At 41.7% G+C, this 27,945-nt stretch overlaps 2 protein-coding genes across 2 annotated transcripts; both read right to left on the bottom strand.

Moving 5' to 3' along the window:
- Positions 1 to 14,038: 14,038 nt before the first annotated feature.
- On the bottom strand, positions 14,039 to 14,389 carry LOC145139081 (uncharacterized). Its single transcript, XM_079073031.1, has one exon. It carries the CDS (start codon positions 14,387 to 14,389, stop codon positions 14,039 to 14,041), a length of 351 nt encoding a protein of 116 aa, XP_078929157.1.
- Positions 14,390 to 16,458: 2,069 nt separating this feature from the next.
- On the bottom strand, positions 16,459 to 19,000 carry LOC145136496 (WRKY transcription factor WRKY24-like). Its single transcript, XM_079070624.1, has 5 exons — positions 18,678 to 19,000; positions 18,256 to 18,408; positions 17,554 to 18,179; positions 17,284 to 17,445; positions 16,459 to 17,190 (listed from the first exon to the last, which is right to left on the bottom strand). The coding sequence occupies exons 1-5, from the start codon at positions 18,897 to 18,899 to the stop codon at positions 16,743 to 16,745; spliced, it is 1,611 nt and encodes a 536-aa protein (XP_078926750.1). The 5' UTR covers positions 18,900 to 19,000; the 3' UTR covers positions 16,459 to 16,742.
- Between the last annotated feature and the right edge of the window lie 8,945 nt (positions 19,001 to 27,945).

Below are 27,945 nucleotides of genomic sequence, written 5' to 3'. Positions count from 1 at the left end.
CACGTCTTATTCTACGTCCTAAGCCATAAAGTTGCTTACTTGACGGCTTGGATGGCTCAAGGAGGCTCAAACTTCAAAGGCAATATCCTAACTCCATAGAAATGGCTAGATCTCATGCATGGCCTCATGTAAACCTTAAAGGTCGAAACTTTATTGCTAAGAAGGTGTTTGAGTCTAAAGGATGGCAATCCCAAGCTCAAAAACGAATTTTCATGATCAAAGTCCAACCTTTGGACCTAAAAATGTCCAAAACTTCAATAAATCTAGATCTAGCATATGAGGAAGAAAGTTCAGTGCTTTATACCTCCTTTTGGTGACAAAGAGTGAGTCTAGTCCAGATCTCTGAGCTCAAGCTCCTTCTCCAACGTTTGCTTTCCTTCTTCACCACTTCTTTCTCACTAAAAACTCTCACAAAGAGCAAAATCACACAAAGAGAGGGTAAGAACGAGTTAGGGTTTTCTTGTGGGTGAGGAGGTTGATAAGAAACCATGGAGGGAGGCTATAATGGGGTTTATATAGCTCTTAAACCCCGAAATTAAGGTTTAGTGTCTGATCGCGTACGCTGGGCGTACCTTATGGTACGCTGCGCGTACGCCTCCCACAACCCGCACATCCAATGCCACTACGCCCCGCGTACAACGGGTTACGCCCCGCGTACGGCTTTTGGGCAGCCTACAACTCGGCCCAAAAGTCTAAAGGTCCAATCCAAGATGTCAATTTCAAACATAGCCCAACTATTCACTTAGGAAAAATTCAATTAATTAATACCTCGAAAGTAGATCGCTACAATTCACCCCCGTTTGAATCAGACTTCGTCCTCGAAGTCCGCTGCTACTGAATCTGAAAACAACTCTGGGTAATGCTCCCGCATTTCCTCCTCGGACTCCCACATCCACTCTGAACCCTTCCGGTGCTGCCACGGCACCTTCACTAACTGAACCACCTTGTTCCTCAAGGTCTTCGTCTTTCGATCTAAGATCGCAACTGGTCTCTCGATATAATTCAGGCTGCTATCAACCTGAATATCCTCCAAGGGTACAACCGCTGACTCGTCCACCAAACACTTTCTCAACTGAGAAACATGGAAAGTGTTGTGGATCTGGCTAAGCTCTGCTGGAAGATCCAACCGATAGGCGACCCGACCCACACGGGCCAAAACCCAAAAAGGACCAATGAACCTGGGGCCCAGCTTGCCCCTCGTCCGGAACCTGATAACACCCTTCCAGGGTGATACCTTCAGGAGGACCATATCGCCCACCTGAAACTCCAAATCCGAACGCCTCCTGTCGGCGTAACTCTTCTGCCGACTCTACGCAGTCTGCAATCTGCTACGGACCTGCTGGATCAACTCTGTGGTCTTGAGTACCACATCTGTACTCCCCATGACTCGCTGACCGACCTCACCCCAACAAATCGGGGTCCTACACTTCCTTCCGTAAAGCATCTCGAAAGAAGGGCGGTCAATACTGGCATGATAGATGTTGTTATACGAAAATTCCGCTAACGGAAGATACGTATCCCAACTGCCACCGAAATCTAGCACACATGCCCGAAGCATGTCCTCGAGAGTCTTAATCGTCCTCTCGCTCTGTCCATCCGTCTGAGGGTGGAAAGCGGTGCTGAAATGGAGACGAGTACCCATCTCGTCATGAAACCGCTTCCAATATCTGGAAGTAAACCGGACATCTCGATCTGACACCACCGAGACAGGCACTCCATGCCGTGTCACTACCTCGCGCACATAAGTATCAGCTAGCTTCTCAGCCGATATACTCTCCTGAATCAGTATAAAATGCGCGCTCTTGGTCAGCCGATCCACTATGACCCAAATCGAATCGACTCCACGTGTGGTCCTGGGAAGCTTAGTGATAAAATCCATGGTGATGTCCTCCCATTTCCACACGGGAATGTCTAACGGCTGCATCTTGCCGTGGGGTCTCTGATGCTCCGCCTTGACCTTCCTACAGGTCAGGCATCTCTCCACGTACCAAGCTACGTCCCGCTTCATGCAGGGCCACCAATAGTCGGGTCGAAGATCTCTGTACATCTTCGTCGCCCCTGGGTGGATGGAAAACCGAGACTTGTGGGCCTCATCCATCAGTACCTGCCGTACTCCGCCCCAGTACAGTACCCAAACTCTCCCATGAAGGGTCAACAATCCTCGACTGTCATAGTCAAAGGAAGCTACTCGGCCCACAATCCTCTCACACTTCTGTCTCTCCTCCTTCGGGCCCTCTACCTGTGCCTCTCTGATCTGCTCCAAAAATGGAGTAATCACCGTCATCCTCAAACAAATACCCCTGATCGGGGCGGCTACCGCCTTGCGGCTCAGGGCGTCGGCCACAACGTTGGCCTTGCCCGGATGATAAAGGATCTCGCAATCGTAGTCCTTTACCACATCTAACCATCGGCGCTGCCTCATGTTCAGATTCGGCTGATCCATGAGGTACCTCAAACTCTTGTGATCCGTGTAAATGATACAGCGGACCCCATAGAGGTAATGTCTCCAAATATTGAGGGCAAACACAACTGCCCCCAACTCTAATTCATGCGTCGGATAGTTAGCCTCGTGAGGCTTCAACTGTCTAGAGGCGTAAGCTATCACATGGCCTCGATGCATCAAAACCGCTCCCATCCCTGTGATCGAAGCATCACAGTAGACTACAAAGTCCTCTACTCCCTCTGGCAGGGTAAGAATCGGCGCCCCGCACAATCTCTGTCTGAGGGTCTCAAACGCTGCCTGCTGCTCAGGCCCCCAGCGAAACACCACCGACTTCTTGGTCAGTCGGGTGAGCGGAACTGCTATCTTGGAGAAATCCTGAATGAATCTCCTGTAGTACCCTGCTAATCCCAGGAAGCTCCGAATCTCGGTTGGAGACCTCGGGACCTCCCACTGCATCACGACCTCGATCTTGGCCGGATCTACTAGAATACCCTTCTGGTTGACGAGGTGACCAAGGAACTGCACCTCGCGCAACCAGAACTCGCACTTGGAGAACTTCGCAAAAAGTCTCTCCCTCCTCAGCGTCTCTAGCACCTCTCTCAGATGCTCCTCGTGTTGCTCCCGAGTCTTGGAATAAACCAAGATGTCATCAATGAACACTATCACCGATCGATCCAACATCGGTCTGCATACGCGGTTTATGAGGTCCATGAACGCGGCTGGAGCGTTGGTGAGCCCGAACGGCATCACCACAAACTCATAATGACCATAGCGGGTCCTAAAAGCGGTCTTCTGCACATCCTCATCCCTGACCCGCATCTGGTGATAACCGGAGCGCAGATCAATCTTGGAAAACCAAGATGCTCCCTGAAGCTGATCGAACAAATCATCTATCCTCGGGAGTGGGTAACGGTTCTTCACCGTTACCTTGTTCAACTCCCGGTAATCTATGCACATACGGTGCGACCCATCCTTCTTCCTCACGAAAAGGATCGGGGCTCCCCATGATGAACTACTCGGCCTGATGAAACCCTTGCCTAGCAGCTCCTGCAGCTGCGTAGACAACTCCTGCATCTCTGGAGGAGCCAATCGATACGGTGCTTTGGCTATCGGAGTCGCACCCGGAACCAGGTCAATCCGAAACTCGACATGTCTCTCTGGAGGTATTCCAGGCAAATCCTCTGGGAATACGTCCGGGTACTCTCGTACTACTGGCACATCGTCAACCGTCACCTTACCCTTCTCCCGGGCATCTATGACATAGGCGACGTATCCTGCGCAACCCTGCTGAATGTAGCGCCTCGCTCTTGCTGCTGAACACAGTATCGGTCCGCACTGTGGCCTCTCGCCCTGAATCACTAACTCTCCCCCACTGGGAGTGCGAACCCTTACTAACTGCAGCTCACAATCAATCACTGCCCCATTGGGGCTCAGCCAATCCATACCCACTATAACCTTATTCCCTCGCAGGGGAATGGGAACCAAGTCTACTGAAAACTGCTCATCGAATAACTGCAGCGAACACGCCCTATGAACTCTCGCGACCCTGACGGTCCTGTCATCGGCTATCTTAACCTCTAGTGGGCAATCCAGCTCCCCCGGAGCTCTGCTAAACCTCTTGCTAAGTGCAAGAGACACAAATGATCGGGTAGCCCCCGAGTCAAACAATATTGTAGCTGAAATGCCGTTCACTAAGAACGACCCTATACAAAACATATAACCATGAGAAACGATCAATATCGATAAGGAGATAAAAGGAAAATATATACCTGTTACCACATCAGGAGTCGCTCGCGCCTCCTCTGCTGTCATCTGGAAAGCTCTGCTCTTCGCCACTGGCGCCTCTCCCCGGCCCTGTCGGCCGTCTGTAATCCTCAAGGTAGCAGGGGCAGGTGCTGCCACCTTCCCTGCTGCTGCTAAACTCGGACACTGGGACTTTTTATGTCCTCTCTGATTGCAATGGAAGCAAATCAGATCAGCTGCTGTGGTGGCGGTGGTAGTAACTGTACAATCCCTACTCATATGCCCGGTCCGGCCGCACTTATAGCAACTGGCACTACCTGCCTTGCACGCCCCATCGTGCAATCTCCCACACTTGCCACACCGACTGTGGCTCTGCTGTCCTCTGGATCTATGATCTGACACCTTGGGCTTTTTGCCCGAACTCCCTGTACCAGAAGCCACCTCTGGCTTCCTCTTCCTCTCCATCTCCAGATCTATCTCCCTCTCCCGAGCCCTCGCAATCATATCATCCAGCGTTTTACAGCTGGACCGGCTCACAAACTGGCGAATATCACTCCGCAACATCTCATGATAACGGGCCTTCTTCATTTCCTCATCAGCTGCGTACTGAGGAACAAGAAGATCCCTCTCCCTGAACTTGGCGGTAATCTCTGCCACTGTCTCTGAAGTCTGGGTGAGATCCTGGAACTCCCTGGCTAACTGCTGCACCTCAATAACCGGTGCAAACTCGGCTCTAAACCTGGTAGTAAAATCAGCCCAAGTCATGGCATCAAGCGCTACGTCATCCCCGATGACATGCCCGACCTCCTCCCACCAATCTCGTGCCCTGTCCTTCAGAAGACAGGATGCTAGTCTGACCTTGTCCCCCTCGGGACATCTGCTGGTGCGGAATGCATTGGCGACATCCGCCAACCACCTAGTACTTGCAATGGGGTCTCGCGCCCCATGGTAATATGGAGCTTCATAAGCCCGGAACTCCCTGAAGGTGAGCGTGTGCGACCCCATCATAGCCGCCACCTCGGTACGGAAGGTGCCTAATCTCTCGTTCATCAACTCTAAAATACCCTCCTTGATCGAACCGAAGATCACAGGAGTCTGATCCAGTATGATGTGAGTAACCTCTGAAGAGAGGAACTCCCTAGTCTGCTCGTCCAACTGCCCGGTCCCCGAGCCTGATCCTGATCCCTCCCCGGCACCTGAACTGCCGACTGCTGGTCTAGGGCGTAAAACCACCATTCTGAAAACATACCACGACAAAACGTCAGAAACACTGATATATCTCGAGGGATCGCTACTACTACAAGTTTCATGGTCTCATCTCAGCTTTCCTTGGTTCAAGTACGGATCCTCTGCTTTCAGTAGTACGGGCCCATACTACCTTCCACATCTATCCGTACTTTCCTCAAGTACCGCCTCGACTCCACCAAGTCACTTCTACTGCTACTGATCTCTGCTGCTCTCATCCTAGGCTTGCCCTAGGGAAATCTCTAACTCCACCAATCCAGTCCTCAGCTGCTGAAGGCCTCCTTGTAATGCCAATTAGCCATTACCTAAATACCATCACATGTGGCGAGGCTCAGATAATCCTTCGAGTAAAAGACTCGTTCCTACAACGGTTAGACTCAAACAAGAGCTGCGCAATAGGGCCAAATCTAGCACTCTGAGATTATTCAACCCTGTTCACATGTGACGTGACGTATTCACCTAATGGCTAATTCCCATCACTCCGAGTCCCACAAAGCACGAAGCACGCAGCATTCAGACACAGGAGACTACTCACGCAATCCTATCCTCATAACAAGAAACTGCACTAGCATTCAATGCTAAGCTCATACTATCAGGCATAACCTAAACAGGCTATCCTAATGTTGTCTACTCAATACTAGCATGCAATTCTCATATAGCTGAAACACATATAGCAGACACATAAGGCATCCTCCTAGATCCTTAGTCCTATTCTAGCATGCTGTTCTACTGAAACTGAAACTGATAATCATAATATAAACTTGTATGGGTAATTTGGGGATACTTACTTGAGCTCGGCTGATCGCATGCACCACACCCTTTTTCTTTTCTCAAAACTCCTTTCTTTTTAGGTTTTCTTTTTCAAAAATCCCTTTGAAAACATTTTTCTTTTGAAAATCTTTCTACCATTTCCTCAGTTTGAGTCCAGTCACACCCGAGGGTGTGCCTGAATCTTTCAAACCAAGGCTCTGATACCAACTTGTAACATCCCCAAAATACGACCCAAAAATTTTTGTTTTAAATAATAATAAAAATCATAACACTGAATGTCATATAATAAAAACCATACGTCGTGTATCTCAAAAGCCATAATAAAAGTGTCGTATCAAAAACTGTATCAAATCATATCTAAGTATCTGAACAAAACTCCCAGGATAAAACTGAAATTGTGGTGTGTGCCATGCCATCATCCCGAGCTCTTCCCGTTACTTGCGGAAGTACCTGAAACCAAAAACTGAAACTGTAAGCACAAAGCTTAGTGAGATCCCCCAAACTACCACATACCATACAATAACATATAAGCAACTACTGGGCCTTGCCCACTGCATCGGACCGAAGTCCGGAACTAACCAGGGCCTTACCCTCTGCATCGGACCGGAGTCCGGAAACTGTATCGGACCGAAGTCCGGAACTAACCAGGGCCTTGCCCTCTGCATCGGACCGAAGTCCGGAAACTGCATCGGACCGAAGTCCGGAACTAACCAGGGCCTTGCCCTCTGCATCGGACCGAAGTTCGGAAACTGCATCGGACCGAAGTCCGGAACTAACCAGGGCCTTGCCCTCTACATCGGACCGAAGTCCGGAAACTAACCAGGGCCTTGCCCTCTGCATCGGACCGAAGTCCGAAAACTGACTGAACACAGCATAGCATAATCATAACTACTGGCATAAACACATATACTGCATATTGCATCAGACCGAAGTCCAGAACACATAACACAAAAACTTGCTTGAATCACAAAGACATCAAGCGCACTGAACTACTGCATCAAACCGAAGTCTGGAACTAACTGCTAACCAAACGGGCCGGTATTGTGGCCGTAGACCCGTTCCTACTAGAAGGAAACTCACCTCGTAATGCTTGGCTGCTGAGGTGCTAAATCTGAGACTGTCTGACTGCTGCTCCGGAACTCCCCGACTACAAATCCCATAAACACTAAATCAAATACTGATAACTAATCTCAGGGTAAAATGACCGTTTTACCCCTGCTATGGTGTGGGTCACAAACATGGCCCCAAACCCTTAATTCCTTCTAAGACCTCCAATGGCCCACTAATGGCCCTAATTTCTACATTGGGCCCAAATCTCTCTATTGGGCCTTACCCTAGGCCCAACACCTTTATAAGGCCCATATTTACTGACTTCTGATGACTCCTAAGGCCCAAAGACCCTAAGTCCAAAACACAGCCCACACCGAGGCCCAAATGCTCAAAGTCCAATCTGGCAGCGTACGCGGGGCATACCTATAGGGACGCTAAGCGTACCGGCTACTGGCTTGTACGTCGTGCGTACCTCCTTGTACGCCTAGCGTACAGCCCAGTTAAGCCAACTTCCTCTTAAGTGCTTAATCCTTCGATTCAGAAACTACAATTACAGATCCACGTCTTATTCTACGTCCTAAGCCATAAAGTTGCTTACTTGATGGCTTGGATGGCTCAAGGAGGCTCAAACTTCAAAGGCAATATCCTAACTCCATAGAAATGGCTAGATCTCATGCATGGCCTCATGTAAACCTTAAAGGTCGAAACTTTATTGCTAAGAAGGTGTTTGAGTCTAAAGGATGGCAATCCCAAGCTCAAAAACGAATTTTCATGATCAAGGTCCAACCTTTGGACCTAAAAATGTCCAAAACTTCAATAAATCTAGATCTAGCATATGAGGAAGAAAGTTCAGTGCTTTATACCTCCTTTTGGTGACAAAGAGTGAGTCTAGTCCAGATCTCTGAGCTCAAGCTCCTTCTCCAACTTTTGCTTTCCTTCTTCACCACTTCTTTCTCACTAAAAACTCTCACAAAGAGCAAAATCACACAAAGAGAGGGTAAGAACGAGTTAGGGTTTTCTTGTGGGTGAGGAGGTTGATAAGAAACCATGGAGGGAGGCTATAATGGGGTTTATATAGCTCTTAAACCCCGAAATTAGGGTTTAGTGTCTGACCGCGTACGCTGGGCGTACCTTATGGTACGTTGCGCGTACGCCTCCCACAACCCACGCATCCAATGCCACTACGCCCCGCGTACGGCTTATGGGCAGCCTACAACTCGGCCCAAAAGTCTAAAGGTCCAATCCAAGATGTCAATTTCAAACATAGCCCAACTATTCACTTAGGAAAAATTCAATTAATTAATACCTCGAAAGTAGATCGCTACATGACCTCTGGGGGTATTTTGGTAATTTGGAAATTTATGGAAAGGGGTTTTATGGTGACTATAGGTGGTGGAGTTCGTGTTGGTTATTCGAGAGTTTGAGCCTATCACTTCAGTGCGACATTGTGAGGTGAGTTATCCTCACTATACTCAAGGGTCTAAGGCACCAAGGTCGGCCCTTTGAATTGTATTGTTTATGTTATGCTAGTATGATTGTTAGATCAGTGTCCTAGAGGGTAGGATGATATTATGTGACATGTGGTATGATCTGTTAGTCCGGTATCCTAGAGGGTAGGATAATGTTATGCGGTATGTGGTGTGATCCGTTAGATCAGTTGTGTCTATAGACTATTATGTGATTATCTGTTATATGTGCACATGTTTGTTTGGCGGTTGAGGCTTGTCTGCCTTGTGCGAAAGCCAATAGACCTGGGCATTCCAACCTGTTGGTTGTGGGGCGTGAGTATTCCATCCCGAGGATGATTGGACTCATAGTATGTGGGCATTCCAACCTGTTGGTTGTGGGCCTGGGGTATTCCTAGGGGTGTCAATTTATGACACGACACGACAAAAATAGACGAAACGAAACGTAATTGAGACGAAATCAAAATTCGAATTCGTGTTCGTGTCGTTTTCGTGTCGTTTTCGTGTCAAGATTAAAAAACATGATGTCGTGTCGTGTCGTGTCGTGTTCGTGTTCATAAATCGACACGAAATCGACACGATTAAGCATGTGGTTGTCGTGTTTTTCGTGTTTGTCGTGTTATATATCTTTAAGTATGAACGAAATACACTAATAATTATGTAATATTATATTTGTCGTGTCGTGTCGTGTTGTCGTGTTTTAAGTGGTTCGTTTTCGTGTTAATGAAAAAAAACACGACATCGTGTCGTGTCGTGTTCGTGTTATATAAAACGTTGTCGTGTCGTGTCGTGTCAGACAAAAACATGACACGACTGCCCGATTTGACAGCCCTAGGTATTCCATCCCAAGGATGATTGGACCCATAGTATGTTGGCATTCCAACCGGATGGTTGAGGGCCTGGGGTATTCCAACCCGATGGTTGACTGGACCCATAGTATGCTGTTTATGTTGATATGTGTATTGTTGTGGGTATGGGTATTTTGGGGGAACTCACTAAGCTTTCGGGCTTACAGTTTCAGTTTATTGTTTCAGGTACATCAGGGGATCGTGGCAAGGCAAAGGCGTGATCGTACAGCTCCTCACTTTTTATGACTTTGTTCTGGGATACTTTGATATTATACATTTTGAAAACAAAATTTTGTAATGGTTAATGGTTTTGGAAATGTTTTAAAAGTTTTAAATTGGCTTGAATTTTTGGGTGTTACAATAATCTGATAGGATGGATATTTGAGAAAGAGGTTATTTATGATTATTTAATTAGTATTGATCAAGAATTAATTTGGAATTAATTTAGTGATCAAAAGAGACTAATTAAGTATACAGGGGCTGATTGTGTAAATCAATGATACATATAGGTTGGGCTAATAATCCATGATTGATTAGTGATGGGCTAAGCTTATGTAAGGATCCATAAAGTGTTAGTCTATTACAAGCCTAAGTGTAAGAATTAGGGTTTACACATAACCTATATATATATATATATATATATATATATATATATATATATATATATATATATATATATATATATATATGTAACCCCTTGACCTAAAATCGGATACACTAGTCTTCTTAGAGAAACTATAGCCGATTTTGAGTGCCTCCAACCTTTCTCTCAAGTTCTCCAATTGTTGGTGGTGTTTTGTGAACCATTTGAGGCATCACACTTGAGGTGCTAAGTTCTTAAAGGCCAAATACAACAAGCTACAACAAGAGGTATTCTTCTAACTAGTTTGTATGATTCATATACCAAATTTTGTATGCTAGTTAGGCTTCATGCTTTGGAAAACAATATTGCATGTATAATTAGAGAAAACTTAGATCCAAAGCATTAGGGTTGTATGTGCACCATAAGGTTGTTATAGTGCTCAAAACCCATCACCATATTGCTCGACAGGTTGCCATTGTGGCAGCCATGAACTCTGCTTCACAGGAGGATTGAGCTACACACCGCTGTTTCTGAGATGCCCAAGTGACCAGGTTTTCGTTGATGTAAAATTCCATACCACCTGTACTTCTTCGATCATTCACATCCATTGCCAAGTCACTGTAAGAGTAACCAGAATATTGTTTTCATCCTTCCCTTTGGAGTAGGCTAAACCATAATCCGGAGTACCTTTCACATATCTAAGAATTCCTTTCACAACTTGGAGATGCTTTGTGGTTGGTCTCTCCATGAAACGACAAACTACACCAACCGCAAAGGAAACATCTATACGGGTATGGGTTAAGTACCTCAAACTTCCCACGATTTTTCTATAATCGGTTGGATTCACCAGCTCTTCGTCTTCATCTTTTGTCAGTTATGACTTGTGTTCCATCGGGCATTTGGTGGGGTTGCAGTCAGCCATGTTGGTCTTGGCTAGGATATTGTTTGCATAGGACTCTTGCTTCAACTTGATTCCTCCTTCATGTTGAATCATCTCTATTCCCAAGTAATAAGTTAACAACCCCAGATCACTCATCTCAAACCTTTTATTCATCTGATCCTTGAAGATTTTTATCTCCTCATTGCAATTTCCTGTCACAAGCAGGTCATCTACATACACTGCCATAATTAAGACTTTACCAGCTTTGTTTCGAGTGTACACATAATATTCTTGAGAGCACCTTGCAAATTCCAAATTCTTCAAGTATCTGTCTAGGCAAGCGTTCCAGGCTCTAGGCGCTTGCTTCAACCCATAGAGAGCCTTCTTCAGTTTGAATACTTTGTTTAGCTGACCTTTCTTCTCGAACCCCTCTGATTGAGATACGTAAACTTCTTGCTCTAAGTTGCCATTCAGAAAGGCCGATTTCACATCTGGATGGTGCACAAGCCATCCGTTTGTTCCTACAAGGGCGAGTATTACTCGTAATGTTTCCAGTCTAGCTACGGGTGCAAAGACTTTGTCATAGTCTATCCCCGGTTTTTAGACATACCCAATTGCTACCAATCTCGCCTTATGCTTCACTATCTTTCCTTTTTGATCTTTCTTCACCTTGAAAACCCACTTCATCCCTATATCCTTTCGATCTTTAGGTAGTTCGACCAAATCCCATGTCTTGTTTCTTTCATTTGAATCGAGCTCTGATTTCATAGCCTCAACCCATTCGACTTGCTTGCTTGCTTCCATATACGACGATGGCTCGTCACTGTTTTGAATCAACATTAATCGATCGGTATTTTCATACAGATCGATTAGTAATCGATACCTTTTGGGAGCGCCTCCACTCGTGGAGCTTGATACCGAGGTCGATGACCCAGTTAACGACGTTGGTATGTATGGAGGTGATACGATCTGTTGTGGTGTGTTTTGTTGGTTTGTGGATGATTCCAATTGAGAAGTAATGGGTTGTACTGGAGTATTAGAGGGTTGCACCGAATCTTCATTAAATGGCCCACTTTCAGTCAATGTTGGACTATCTTGATAAGGTCCAACGTTTGACATATTAGCCACATTACGTATTGTTCCCTCTATCTCAAAGGTGTCTTCGTTGTATCCATCCACTGTGAACGTCATTCCTGGAACGGCTCTAATCTTTCTTGCCGTCTCCAATGGCCAACGTTTATTTTCTTCAAAACACACGTTCCTTCTCACATATATTAAACCCATGTCTGGATCCAACACTCTATATGCTTCTGTCCCTCTTTCTACTCCAAGATAAACAACTTTCATGCTTTTATCTTCTAACTTCTTCAAGTAACTCTTGGACACCCTCATGTGCCCAACACACCAAACACCCTAAGATGCTCTACCTGTGGCATTCTACTCGTCCATACTTCATACGGTCTAGTATCTTTAAGAGCTTCTGGGTTAACTCTATTTAGAACATACACAGCGTGACTTACTGCCTCTCCCCACAAAACATCAAGCACCTTCATGGATTCCAAGCTACTTCTAACCATCTCCAGAACAGATCGATTTCGCCTCTCCACAACCCCATTTTGTTGTGGGGAGTATGGTGCAATATAATGATGATCCAGACCTGTTTCATTACAGTATGAAGTGAACTGATTTGAAAGGAATTCACCACCATGATCCGTTCTAAGAACCTTCATCTTCTCTCCTGATTCAATTTCTACTTTTGCCCTGAAGTTCTTAAAGACTTGAAAAGCTTCATCTTTTGTTTTCATTAGATAGACCCACATTACTCTACTGTAATCATCATAAAGCAACATGAAGTACCTGTTTCCAGTGGATGTTGGAGGTGAGTCCGGTCCACACAAGTCACCATGGACAAGCTCCAATCTTTTCTTTGCCCCGTAGTTTTCTTGTGAAGGGTAGGAGTTTCATGACTCCTTTCCTAATAGGCAACCTTCACATGGCTGATTTGGGATGAGTATCTTTGGTATACCTTCAACTAACTTCTTATCAGACATGAGTTTTAGAGAGTGAAAATTCACATGACCCATCGTAGCGTGCCAAAGCCATGAGGGTTCACTGATTTCAGCAACTAAGCACGCTGTCCCAGACTTCCAGAAGTGTAGAGCCGATTTGGATGAGTATCTTCTAATTCAATATTGTATAGCCGATTTGGATGAGTATCTTCCACGAGGATGAGTATCTTCTAATTCAATATTGTAGAGCCGATTTGGAGATCTTTGGACCCTCATCAACAGCCTTCCAGAAGTGTCATGAACCCATAAAAATGGATCCTTTATTCTGATTTCATCTCTACCTTCCGCCAACTGTCCCAGACTTATTATGTTGCTACATAAGTCTGGGATATAATAAACCTCATCCAACTTACGATGTTCTCCATTCTTGCATTGGAAAACAGTTGAGCCTTTTCCTTCAATTCTCACTCTAGCTTCATTCCCAAACTTCACATAACCTTGAATCATTTTGTCTAAAACTAGTACTTTTCACCTGTCATGTGGTTGTTGGCCCCTGTATCCAAATACCACATGTTTGATTGTTTCACTATATCTCCTTTTGTCTTCAATGGTGGGTTTAAGTTTTCTTCATTCAAGAACACTTCACCATTTTCTACAGTTGCATCAAAAGATGCCAAAATAGTGCTGGTTCGTTGTCAAACTGTTCTTGAATCAAGTTATTCACTTGATTTCTTTCTTTTCTTGGATTCTTACACTCAGCAACATAATATCCATAGTCTTGACAATTATAGCATTGTACAGTACTCTTATCTTGACTGTTGGACCCACCATTGTTTCCGTTCTTCTGGTGGGAAGAGTTGCCTCTACCACGACCACCGCGTCCACCACCTCTGCCTCGACCCCTTCCTCTTCCCCGTGATGATCCAGATCCACCACAGTTCCCTTTTGGGGTGCTTTTGGAGTCACCTTCAGCACTCTTCTTGTTCTTTTCAGTCCATTCTTAGTAAGTCATGAGAAGCTTTCTATCATCTGGTTCACTATGACCTTTCATACGTTCTTCATGTGCTTTCAGTCTTCCAATCACCTCTTCAACTGTCATTTCATCCAAGTTCTCAAACTGCTCCAGGGTTGAGGCTATTTGAAGGAATTTAAGGGGTACTGCTCTCAGTAGTTTCTTCACTACATAGGATTCTTCAACTGTATCCCCCAGAGTACGCATGGTACTAACTATATTGCTCACTTTCACAACGAACTCATCTACAACTTCCGACTCCTTCATATTCAAGGCTTCAAACTCGGCTTTTAAAGTTTGTATTATTGTTGTCTTCACTCTATTTGCCCCCAAGAACATGGTCTTCAAGGCTTCCTATGCTTCTTTGGCTGTTTTCTTCTCACCCAATAAAAGCAATAAATCTTCAGGTATGCCTTGATAGATGGCTGCCAAGGCCATTTTATCTTTCTTCACTTATACCACACTGTTTGATGTTCTGGGTTCCACTGCATCCCACACTCCCTGGGCTTGCATGAAGACCCTCATTTTTATGGCCCATGCAGAGTAGTTACTCCTTGACAGCATCGGGTAATGAAGAGTGATCATACCTTCCTTTTCACCATTTTCTTTGTTTCATGTCATCTCTTTTCGCGGTTGGTACTTTGGCATGCACCAGGTTGTGCTCTGATACCAAATGTTGGCTTCTTGAAGAGATGATAATACAGAGACAAAGAACAGGGACAAAATAAAGAGTATCACAGTGGCAAAAAAATAAGGAAAAAAAGAACTGGGACAGAAAAGAAACACATACAGGGGCAAAAGGCTGCACTTGTTATTCACTAACTTGGAAGAGAAAACCACATACAAACGTACACTTTTGCCTTGTATTTAAACTAGAAAAGGAAATGCCTAACATAAAGGAAACAGACTACCCTATATGCATGAAAACAGGGAAGAACTAGCCAACATGGCTTGGACTTATTCAAACTTGAAGACTAATTAAAATAACAAAAAAAAACGTGCAGAAATCAACAAATTAAAGCTGCCAAATCTGGATTATGACAATATGTATTGGGTTTTTGTTGCAATTGTTTTTGTTATTTTGGATCACTCAATCTTACATGGATAAAACGAAAATGAGAGACAGAGAGAAAATGAAGGTGTTTATCATCTAGGTATTTTTTTCATCTGCAAATGATTTGCAGGTGAAAGGTGAGAAGAAGATAAGAGAAAGAAAAATAGAGTTAAAGAGAGAAGAAGGGTATGGGGGAGAGAGAAGTCTATGTGTTTTTGTATGAGAGAGAGAGAGAGAGAGATATGGGTAGGTGGGTGAGGGATAATTATTTTATTTTATTTTTATTTTTATATTAAAATAGTATTTGAATAATTATAAATGTGGAAAAAATAAAATAAAATGACATAACCGTCTTTTCAAGTTTTCTTAGACCAAAATCACATAAATTATTTGATTTTGAATCTTTAATGCAAATTAAATACTTTTTGGACTCTATCAACACTTTTTTTTCAAACCATATGGACCAATTTTATAATTTTTATTTAATTTTATATAATTAGGTCGGATGATTATTTAAGCTTAACAAAACAACAAATGGAAAGGAAGGTTCTTCGCAAGTGGCAGGTTGACTTTAACCAACGTGTTTGCCAAGTTAATCTAGACTCGCAAGTCGTCGTCGACATCATCGATTCGCCATAAATCTTTGACCCATTCAAACCCCATTAGACATTTACATTTTTTGTTACTTTTTAAAAAAAAAATAGAAAAACAGAACGAATAATAAAATAAATACATAAAGACTAACATGTCCTATAAACATATGCAGAACAATGATTGTTATTAAAAATATATATTATAAGCCGATATAAAACAATTGGACATTTAGAGTTATATTTAAAAAAAAATTATTAAATTTAACTTATAAGTTAAGCAAACCCACATGGACAAAAAAAACGTTAACCAAAGTTGTATTTAAATATAATAATTACTTTAAATTAGATTTTGTATTTAAAACTTAAATCAAATATCGTAGTTGGTTTGAAACCAACCAAAGTTCATACTCCATTATCTAAATGTGAACGAACCATAAATGTAACATGATTATGTCATCAATGACGGGTGCCTCTTTAAAGTAACGTGAGAATCACCGACCCCCACAGTTATGATTTTTGTCGCTTTCTACCCTGCTTTTTCCTTTCTTTTCAGCCACCAGCCCAAAGTTTTTCTTGCACGCTCCATTTTATTTTATTTTATATAATTTTCCTCTAAAAAATAAAAATTTATCACTTCTTCATTTGTCAACATAAATCAGAAGGTTCAAGTTTTATATGATTTATCTTTTAAAATTTATTATTATCCAAATCAAGAAAATACTCGCGTACAAATCTCAATATTGTTGAGTCTCTTAACCTCATAAAGCTTAAACTTTTTAGATATTCAAAATATATGAAAAATTGTAAATACAATATACCCCCGATCCTATGTTGTACATGAGACTTTACATTGGAGAGGCCTCAAAATAACGAGGGTAAAAAGGTAAGTAATGCTCCTATAGGATTTTTTTACCAAAAATATACACACAACAAACAAAATGGCAATAAAACAACAAAAGAATCTTTCTTTCTTGTGTATGTAATCTATCTCTAAGTCTTTGAAGTATAGATAAGTGTCATTATTTAAGCCCTTCTGAAAATGTCCTTAGCATAATAAGGACTCGAAAAACATATCATCTCGAGGTTCCTCCTTGGCTTCTGAAAATGCTCTTTCGGAATCACGTTTTTGATCAATGTAGTTCGAGTTCAGAGCATTCTCAAATCTCGAGAACTTGAAACTTTCATTATTCTGCAACATCTCTGACGTAAACATTGTTTGATTATCTGCTGATGAAAGGAAACTGAATCCACGGGCTGAATCCGAAATAGAGTTGTTAGATTGGTAATGGGAGAGTGCAACAGGCTTAATTGCGGTGGTGGGAATGTTGTTGCCGAGTGTGCCAGATGGCAACCGATGACCAGACCCTCGAGCCATTGGGACATCGTGGTTGTGCTTTCCCTCGTAGGTTGTTATCACTGACCTCAAGTCTTGGGACGCTCTTTCAACGTGTTTTCTAACAGAACAACCGGAACTCGTACATTTATAGTAACTCCTATAGATTTTAAAGAAAAATATAATGTAAATATAAATTTAGAAACCACAATAATCTCATTATAAATCTATAACATGATGATTATTTTCTTACCTAGGATTAGGGTTTCCTTTGACTACTTTTTGGCCGTATTTTCTCCATCTATACCCATCATCAAGAATATCAATATCGCTTGTTGTTTGAACCACAACCCTCGGTTCTCTTACAGTTCTAGTTCCTCCGATCGTTGATATCCCTTCATTTTCCGACGCCCTCCTGTGAATCAGTAACGAAATTAAATTAGCAAATATTGATTTGAATCGCAAATACCATTCAAAATACACGTATAAATATACTTTTTTGTAATAAAAAGGAGAAATTTACCATCTTTTGGCATCAGGCTCGTCTTCATCGAACTCGTCCCCACCTGACCTACTCCTCTGACAGCTACTCCGATCAAGGTCATCAGAAACTGACGAATTCTCCGGCGTGGCTACGGAATCGAACTGCCCAGATCCGTGAGAACCATAAGATTGATCAGGGTAATCAAGTAGTTCATGGTTACTAGATACTTGAGTCATCTGTAAATGATTTGAAGCTGATGACGATGACGATGATCTTCGAGTAGATTGAGGTTTTGGATGATTATGGTTACCCTTATACACTATCTCTGTAATCTGTCCATCTAAATTCGTTTCCAGTTTCTTCTTCATCGAACAGTTTGGATACGTGCACTTGTAATAGCTTCTAGGATTTTCACTTCCTTTCACCTGCTTTTGCCCGTATTTTCTCCAATTATACCCATCATCTGATTTTTTCTGCGATGATTGATTGTTGAAATTGCTGTTGCTGGCTGCATAACCCGATTGAAAACCCTGCGTCTGCGAATTTGAATCGGTTTGAATCGTGGAAATTTCAGGGGAGAAACTCTGGAACTGTGATGCGTGTTCTGATTGCACAAAAGCTTTTTCATCTTGTTCCCTGGATTTCTGATGATTCCATAGTTGCTCCTGAAATCAGAAATCAAATTATTGTCCGTTTATTGTTTATCCAAAACATAAGAAACCCAGAATGATTAAAACTTACAGTAAGATGATTTGATTGTTGTTGAAAAGAGAAATCTGTGAAGCTTTTTTGCTCCTTTTTTATGCTCTGTTCGTGGTTCTGGTTGTTGCTGCTGAGATTCTTCCAATTGAAAGCTTGAAATGGGAAGGAACCGGTGGTCGGAGATGGTAGAATCTGCAATAAATGTTTAAAAAGGTGTAATTAAACATATGTTTCAGTCAACAAAAACAACAAACATCTGGCGCGCTAAAATTCATGTTTAGTCCAAAAGAGGGAAAAAAAAAACTTTATCATATCAGTTCCAAATTTTAGCAAATTCCCATGTATTTTCATCGAAAAACTGTTTCATTGCCATAAAACAAGAAACAAAAGGCTCAAATACAGGGTCAGCGCTGGTGGAATCAAACCGCCACCAACGGGTGAAAAAAAAAACAGAGACTTACGTGGGAAGACGAGAGAAGAACAGGGGAGTCCAAAAGATCAGCCGGGCTTAAACCAGCGGGAATAGCGAAGTAGGAAGAAGGTGATACCGCCGGAGGGGAGATGGGTAGTGAAGGTGGAGGGATTGACTTGAATTTTGGTACGCCGGAGCCCACTCTTTCTGCGATTCGAGCTGCGAGTCCGCCAGTCCGGGGAGCAGGAGCTTGGTCGGAAAAGGAAGACATGAAAGAATTAGAGAGGAGAAAGGAGGTTGGTGGCGAGTTTAATGGTGCTCGTGGTAGCTGGAGGAGGTCATTATAGACGATTTTCAGAGACGGGATTGGGGGAGGGGTTAAAGAGGAAGAATGGAAATTGCACACGTATGGTTTATAACTAGATTTTTTTTTACTAATATTGCTTTTTTTTAATAAAAAACTTAAAATAAAAAATCTAATCTTATCTTCACAGTAAAAAAAAAAAAGAATTATTTTATTTGTTTTTTATAGAAGCTTTATAAAAATTGTCTACAGTATTGAAAATCTATATATATCCACAGAATAATTGAAAAAACTTAATAGAAAAACTTATTAATTAACATACTATTTTTTTTTTAATATCGTAAGAGAATTTTTTTTTTGATTTTTAATATTTTTTGAAAAAACATAAATTAAAAATAAAACTCATCCAATATTTTTTTCATTTTTAATGATTATTTAAAGATGAAAAAAAAACTCTTAAAAAACTCCTTTATAAATACTCAAACTCCTTTACTTTTGTTTTTTTAGATAATTTACAATAAATATGTAACCTCAAACTCTCAAATTATCTATATAACTGTATTCAACTATAATGGTTTTTTCTATAAGAAATACTCAAACTCCTTTACTTTTGTTTTTTTTTTTAGATAATTTACAATAAATATGTAACCTCTAAATCTTTTTAAACTTAAATAGCTATTGAAAAGTTAATCATAAAATGCTGATTTTTAGATATAAATATAAATTAAATATTATCTCCATTTTCATTTTTATTTATATATAATTTACACACACTTAACTTTTTAAATCATAATTCACATAAATTGCTTAATTAGTGATAGAGTGGGTGTGGGCTGGAATGAAGAAGCATTTCTTTTGGGAATGATCTAGACAAACAAGGAGTGGGCGTTAAATGAGACAATTATCAGACTTCACTGATATGTTGAATAATTTTCAGTTTCATTTTTATAATGATAGGTGGACTTGGAGTGTTGATAGCAAAGAAGATTTCTCGATCAAATCTTTAAAGCTTCTTATGGATAATCATGTTATGGTAACTTCTTTCAAATGGGTTGGTTGGACCCCGCTGAAGATCAATTGTTTTGTCTGGAGAATGATAAAAAATAGGATTCATTTGGTTCCTAACCTAATGAGGCGTGGTATAGTGGTATCGTCCAACTTATGCACTTTCTGTCATGATTTTGATGAAGGGTTGGATCACATTTTCTTTTCTTGTGGTTATGTGCCATTGTTGTGGAAGTGGCTTGTGGAGTGGTCTCGAATTCTTCCAGAACAACCCTTTCATCTCTTGATTTAGAAATGATGCTCAATCAGGTTAACAGTGAGAAAAAAAACTTAAAATTTGAAGTTGTCATTAATCTATTGCACCATTTGGATGATGTAACATCCCAATTTTCAGGTCCAAAAATTTCTTTTTAATTAACTGACTCATAAAAACATTCATAAGAAAATACTGTGAAAACACATCATCTCATAAACAATGTATCATGTCTGAAAACCCAAGTCATAAAATAATAACATATCAGAGTACAAATCCCAGAAAGCTCCATGCGGAAATCATGTGTGTGTGTGTGTGTGATGCGATGCTACGCCGCCGGCTCCTTCCCCTTAGACGAAGAGGTACCTGAAACCAAAACCGAAACCGTAAGCACAAAGCTTAGTGAGTTCCCCCATCATACCACATACCATACAATATCCTCGGTATCTTTCAACCGGTAATCATCGTCGGTATCTTTCAACGGTAATCCTCATCGGTATCTTTCAACCGGTGACCATCATCGGTATCTTTCAACCGGTAACCATCATCGGTATCTTTCAACCGGTAACTGGGGACTATTCCACCCCCTACCACTAGCATACAACAACAAGATATAAACATACAGTCAGGCATATCCGGGTACTGACCTACCCTTCGGTCCTAAGGACCGCTACCAGGGAAATCAATCCCTATCATACACGTAACATATCATACAGATAAAACTCATGACCAAAGCATGTAACCAAACCAAGATAATTATCACAAAGACAATCATCTCCTAAATACTCCTCTTTGGTGGGCCGGCATTGTGGCCTTAGACCCACCCCTACTGGAAGGTAACTCACCTCGTACGGGAAGCTGCTGATAATCTGTGCGGGAAACCTCCGTCCGCTGCTGCTTCGGAAATCCTCCGGCTACAACCCCCACAAAACACTCAGTTAGAAACTGATGTCTACTCTTAGGGTAAAATGACCATTTTACCCCCAACCAAGTCCAAGTCAAAGTCAACTTCCAGTTGACCCGACTCGCCGAGTTGGGCCGTCAACTCGTCGAGTCCCTTCCCTTTACTCGTCCTTATCCACGACTCGACTCGTCGAGTTTGGCAACGACTCGACGAGTTCCCCTTCCTTACGAACATCAATGAACCTTCATCCGACTCGCCGAGTCGGATGAACACTCGTCGAGTTCACCTTCAACTGATGAACAAGTCCTGACCTTGACTCGCCGAGTCGTAGGAACAACTCGTCGAGTTCATCTTCAAACTTAAGAAGATTGCCTTGGACTCGCCGAGTCTGTTCTAGCACTCGTCGAGTCCCATGAACTCCAGGTCTAAAATTAAGTCCAGTGCGTTAGGTCACTCCTTTTGTACTGTTACAACCTTTCTAACGCCTAACTGAGTCCTTTTGACCCTCATCAGAAATGGGACTCAAAGCCTTGGACTCGTCGAGTCCCAAGTACGGACTCGCCGAGTCGATAACGTCCACACCCAAAATCCTCGATTTCTGATGTACAACACTTGACCAAAAGATAGATCTAGGCTCCTTTAATCGTTCTAGCACGTAAAGTTACAAACTTTACGTGCACGCATGGGACTTTGAGCTCAAAAGGACATAAAATAAGCTCTAGTGTTGCATGGGGCCTTCCTTGGGTGCAAAAGCAACCCAAATCTGCCTTGTGACCCCTCCCAAGACTTAGATCCGAAGTCTTGACCCCCAACCATGTTTGCAATCATGGTTGGTTACCAAAATGGCTTATAAAAGCCCTAAATCTCCCCAAAAAGGGATCTATCAAATGAAAGAGCAAGGTACAGACTTTATACCTCTCAAAGGCTGCAAATGATGAACCAAAATCGGATCCTTCAGCTTCCTCTTGATCTTTCTATGCTCTTCCTTCTTCCTTGAGGTCAAAACCCACAAAAATCACTCAAAAGCCTTAGATCTTGCACCAAAACACTTAGGGTTTGCTATGGAGGGTTTCTGGGAGCATAAAGGGGCGATGGAGGCTGTATAAGGTTGTTTAAATAGGGTACAAATCCTCAGATTAGGGTTTTGTCCAGTCAGAGCCTACTCGTCGAGTCCGGGACCCGACTCGTCGAGTCCATCACTTAAATCCTGCGCCTCATCCCGCTTCTACTCGGCGAGTTGGTCCTTCAACTCGCCGAGTCCAAGACCAAAAATGCAAAATACTTAAATAAAAGTACATACCAAGAACCAGGTGCTACAGATGATCTGGAAAGCAAGAAACGCAATTGTTTTTAAGAATGAGAGGCGACCTTCAATGGCGATTGCTGATGATATTAGCATGCTTAGTTGCTTACGTTTAATTGGATTAAGAATAGATCTAAATTTAATGTTCTTAACTGACATATGTGGTGTAATTCTCCTTTATCTTGTTTTTCATGAACTTTATCTTGATCACCTTGCTTAAGCTTTTGTTTTTTTTAATGAAATGTTTTCTGTTAAAATAAAAAAACATAAATACTACAATTCTATTAAATTTTTGATTGATAGTTAAAAGAGTTAAGGCCATGGGGTATGGCATAGTTTTTGACGCGTAGTAGGTGACGTGGAGGGGGGTATTTATGCGTGAACACCCCCCCTCCCCCCATGTTGAGTGTGACGCGGATTGATGGGTATCACGGATGGTTACGTCGAATCTGATTCGCCAAAACTTTTTGACCGTTTTTTGGACCGTTTGGTTAATTAAAAAAAAAACCTTTTCAATTTAATTCTTCTACTATATATACACAAACACATAAACACAAAAACACATATCTCTCTACAAATAATATCTCTCTACTTTCTCATTTTCTCTCAAAAATATGGAGCAACATCAAAATACCTCTACCACTCCAAACACCCAACAACCCCAAACACTCCAAATGATCAATATCAAGGTTACATTCAAATGCTAACATCTCCAATCCAACATCAACCTCTATTTACCAACATTCCATTTCAACCAAACTAGCTTCCAACAACAAATACCACAATCCCAATTCCAAGGTTTTCAACAATTTCAACCCCAACAATTCCAAACACAACCATCTCAACAATTCCAAACACAACCATCTCAAGTCCCTTTTTCTCAATCCCCACCTATAAACTTGGACAACGACGACGACGACCGGGTCGAAGAAACACAACCATCCAGGCGAAGGAAATCAAAAGGAAAAGCTACAAATAAAAGAGGAACGACTTGGATCGAAGAGGAGGAGGAAGCTTTAGCTAAAGCTTGGATTTCTATATCGTGCGACTCGAGGACTGGTAACGCGCAAACGGGAAACAGTTTTTGGCTTCGCGTTTTAGATCACTTTCACTCGCTCTTGGGAAGGCAAACGGGCCGAACGTACGACGCGATCAATGGAAAATGGCGTGACTACGAGCGGCGTGCACCAAATTTAACGACATATTTGAAAATCTGAAAAATATGCATAAAAGTGGTAGCAACGATTTCAATATTTTATCAACCGCTTGCCAACAATTCAAAGTTACCACCGGCGGTAAAGCGTTCGGCCACCAAAAAGCGTGAGAAATTTGTCGTAACGATCCAAAATGGGTCTTTAACCCGGAGACTTCGCATTCGGGATCGACCACTGGCTCCAACAAAAGGCCAAGAACTTCTGAGTCGGATGTGAGTTTTGGTGTCGACCTCAATGACGACTTCGATGGGACCGAAGGGGAGGGTCCACCGGAAGTCCAACTTCGTCGACCACCGGAAAGGGATAAAGGGAAAAAAGCGGCGTCTTCAAGCGGAAAAGCGATTAACGAAGACGAGCTTGTGGACAGAATTGACAAAACTCTAAGTTTTTTACAAAAAAAATATGAGTCAACGGAGGATGTTCGGCGTCGGAAACAAGCACTCACTGATCTTCAAATTTTAAACATGAAACCGCAACCGAATATCGTCCCGGAAAATTTAGCCGTGTTTCTGAAAATCCAACAAGAAGTTCGGGAAAAGTATAGAACTTAGGTTTTAACGTTTTTAATATTTATGTTTAATTTCTATGGTTTTTAGTTTTTAGGTTTTAAGTTTTATTTTTTATGGTTATTCGGAATCTAGATTTGAAATTTTATGTTTTATGTTTTTTTTATGTAATGTGAAATATCTAATTATGTTATTAATTTAGGTTTCTTTTTTAATTTTAATTTAAATATATAAAAAAAAACAAAAAAAAAAACAGTGATAACCATTTTAATAGGCATCACTTTTCTAGTAAATAACTAAATACATTGTGAATTTGTGACCATAGCCATGGCCTAATAAGATTGCGGAACTTGCTGGAGCCTGGATGCGTACATAACTCGAGATTTTTCTTTCACTTGGCCCCACCATGCAAAACATGTTCAAAGGCCAATCAAGCATTGCACAGTGCACAATAAGCATTTCTTTTCCCACTAAAACGAAATTTCTTTAAAAAATGTGTTTTTTCCTTAAATAAGATTTTAAACAAAAAATTGTTTGTTATTTGTTAACAATTATTTTAATATTGTAAAATTCAATTTGACGGTTTTGAGTTTTGACCCATGAGTTTTTAATGTCTTCTAAAAGTACTGTTTAACGTTTCATTATTAGTCAAGAGAATTGTGAAAAATTCATTATATTCAATATTGTTTCAAACTAAAAATAACTAAAAATTGTGTTATAGATATTCGTTTCAAAAACAATATTGTGAAATATTGTTTAATATTTTTTATACATCTTGACACTATTAGACCAAAAACTCTTTAGTAATTATAGTTACTTTTGTTATTGTTTCTTGATAGATGCCTTCTCTACACACACAAAAAAAAAAAAATGAACACTATCCAAATTAACAAATAATTCTACAAAGGATTGTTTCTTCACCCAATTATATGTCATTGATGGAAAATTAGGTTCCTTTATTTATGGATGATATTGAGTAAATCTTCTAATTTGGTTGGTTTATTTACGTCAATTACTAGTTGTTATGTTGTATTCCTAGTTGTAATGTTGTATTGTTTTATTTATGTATTACATATTTAATGTTATTCATGTAATTGTTTTTAACACTAGTCTTTTTAGTTTGAATTTTGTTTCATCATTGGTCCTTTTGATTAACTTTATTAATTTTTTTCCTGTTAAACCCATGTGGAATTACTTTTTTGCACTTTTAATCTCACAATTAAAAAATAAAAATAAACATCCATCCGAGCGTCACCATCAACCACCATCATTCACTAGGACCATCCTTATGCTCTTGTAACACCCAAAAAAAATCAGACCAAATTTAAACTTTTTAAAATATTTAGAAACCAACAGTTATTACCAATTTATTTTCAAAACAGTTTTACATCAGAGTATCCCAGAAACATAGTTATAAAAGGTGAGGAGCTGTACGATCACACATTTGTCTTCCTGCGATCATCTGATGTACCTGAAACAATAAACTGAAAATGTAAGCCCGAGGCTTAATGAGTTCCCCCAAAATATCGATACACTGCACATAACATATATACAAATAACAGCATGTACTGGGTCCACAACTTTACAGACTGGATTACCCATGGGCCCACAGTGTGAGTCTGGATTGCCTTTCGGGCCCACAACTCACATCTGGATTGCCATCGAGCCCACAATACGAGTCTCCCTCAGCTCGTAACTAGAATGCTCCCGAGCCCACAATACGAGTCTCCCTTAGCTCGTATCTGGAATGCTCTCTGGTTTGTTGGTTACCGCACGGAGCAGTATCACCTCAACCCATCCCACATAATATGTCAACATATAACACAACTAATGCGCATACAGATAATCACATAACAACACAGGTAGTCCTACAGATCTACCTAACTGGCATAGCAACTAGCATGCAACACTAACTCATACGTAACATACTACCAACTGCTATGATATCATATCCAATGGGCCGACCTTGGTGCCTTAGACCCCTTAGTATAGTGAGGTAACTCACTCGGCACTGCTGAAGTCCTGTGGATGAAACTCCAGCTGTTGGTTGACAGATTCCCGAACTGCCAACATCAAACAAAACCCAATTAATAATTGGGTTCCAAGCCCAAGGTCCAACTCATACTCCAACAGCCCAACAGTCAAGTAATGGGCCAAGGCCCAACATATGGCCCAATTTTCCAAATTGGGCCCAACCCTTCACATGGGCCTTACCCTTAAGCCCAACCATCTCTTCTGGTCCAAACACTTGGCATTCTAATAGCCCAATCTCTCATAATCATAAAGGCCCAATTGTGGCCCATCTATGGCCTAATTTTCCAAATTGGGCCCAAGTCTCTCACATGGGCCTTACCCTAAAGCCCATCTAATTATTTTGGTCCATTAACTTGTTCTTGGATAGCCCATCTATAGTTCAACCACTAAAGCCCAAAACGAAGGCCCAACTCAAGGCCCAAGTGAAAATAGGGTTTTCACATGAAATGACAATTAGGGTTAAGTGTTCCTACTTAACCCATTAAGGAATTAATCCATTAAGGGCTTAATCCATTAAGTCCATTACTGCCTTAGGTTAATTTGCCAATGATTATAATTTAATATTTTAAGTTTATTAATTAATTCCGATGCGAGTCCTGATCGATCCCCAAAATTAGGGTTTCATGACACTAGGGTTTTCCAAACCCTAATTAGGGTTTCCAGTCCATTACTAGCCCATTAGTCACATGGTTGGGTCTTTAGGTCCATTAGGGCTTCATTGGGCACACTAGGGTTTTACTAGGTCGATTAGGGTTTCACTAGTCGGGCACCACCCACTACCACCTCGGGTAGTGGTGGTCAACGGCGGATCACAGCGGCGGCCACCACCTAACGGTGGTGGTTATGAGTTTTCCTTTTATTATTCTTATACCGATTATAATTTACAACTCGATCGAAATACACACACACATATACTAAAATAAACACACACACACACACTAATAACACGTGCACACACAACCACCCTTGCGGTGGTCGGTGGTGGTATATGGTGGCAGCCACCACTTGTAACATCCGGATTCCCAGGTATGTTAATTTAGTTATTTATTTTTGTAACGACCAAAAATTTCAACCAATTTAAAACATTTTATTTCATTCAAAAACCATTAAGTTCATACATCCTGTTTTGAAAATAGTTGAAACATCAGAGTATCCACCAGAACCATATCACATAAATCATAAAACATGAGGAGCGGTACGATCACGCCTTTGCCTTGCCACGATCACCTGATGTACCTGAAACAATAAACTAAAACGGTAAGCTCGAAAGCTTAGTGAGTTCCCCCAAAATACCCATACACACATAACCATACACATACAACAATAAACAGCATACAATGGGTCCGGTCAACCATCAGGTTGGAATACCCCTGGCCCTCAACCGTCAGGTTGGAATACCAACATACTACGAGTCCAATCATCCTTGGGATGGAATACTCTCGGCCCACAACCATCGGGTTGGAATGCCCACCCACCTATACATACAAAACTACTATGGGTCCAATCATCCCTCAGGATGGAATACCCCAGGCCCTCAACCATCGGGTTGGAATGCCCACCTACTGTACATACAATAACTACTATGGGTCCAATCATCCCTCAGGATGGAATACCCCAGGCCCTCAACCGCCGGGTTGGAATGCCCACCTACTATCAAACATGTGCACCTATCAAATAATCACATAACAGTCTACAGAACGACATACTAGGGCCCTATCATCCTACCAGGATGGAATACCCTCTACTACTGCTCAACACGTGCACATATAACAGGTAATCTCCTACCAGCATACA

Source organism: Lactuca virosa, chromosome 9 (assembly GCF_052849685.1).
Source record: "Lactuca virosa cultivar CGN04683 chromosome 9, Lactuca_virosa_CGN04683_v6, whole genome shotgun sequence".
Classification (NCBI taxonomy): domain Eukaryota; kingdom Viridiplantae; phylum Streptophyta; class Magnoliopsida; order Asterales; family Asteraceae; genus Lactuca; species Lactuca virosa.
The sequence above is the reverse complement of the archived record's forward strand: the minus strand, read 5'-3'. Positions and strand labels throughout refer to the sequence as shown.

What these genes read in the sequence shown, in the direction of transcription:
- LOC145139081 (XM_079073031.1), bottom strand. Translation starts at nt 14,389, where the DNA reads ATGTTCTTGGGGGCAAATAGAGTGAAGACAACAATAATACAAACTTTA.
- LOC145136496 (XM_079070624.1), bottom strand. Translation starts at nt 18,899, where the DNA reads ATGTCTTCCTTTTCCGACCAAGCTCCTGCTCCCCGGACTGGCGGACTC. An exon ending in AACAATCAAATCATCTTACT is followed by an intron (nt 18,180 to 18,255) that starts GTAAGTTTTAAT and finishes TTCTGATTTCAG; the next exon opens with GAGCAACTATGGAATCATCA. An exon ending in GAGCCTGATGCCAAAAGATG is followed by an intron (nt 17,446 to 17,553) that starts GTAAATTTCTCC and finishes ACTGATTCACAG; the next exon opens with GAGGGCGTCGGAAAATGAAG.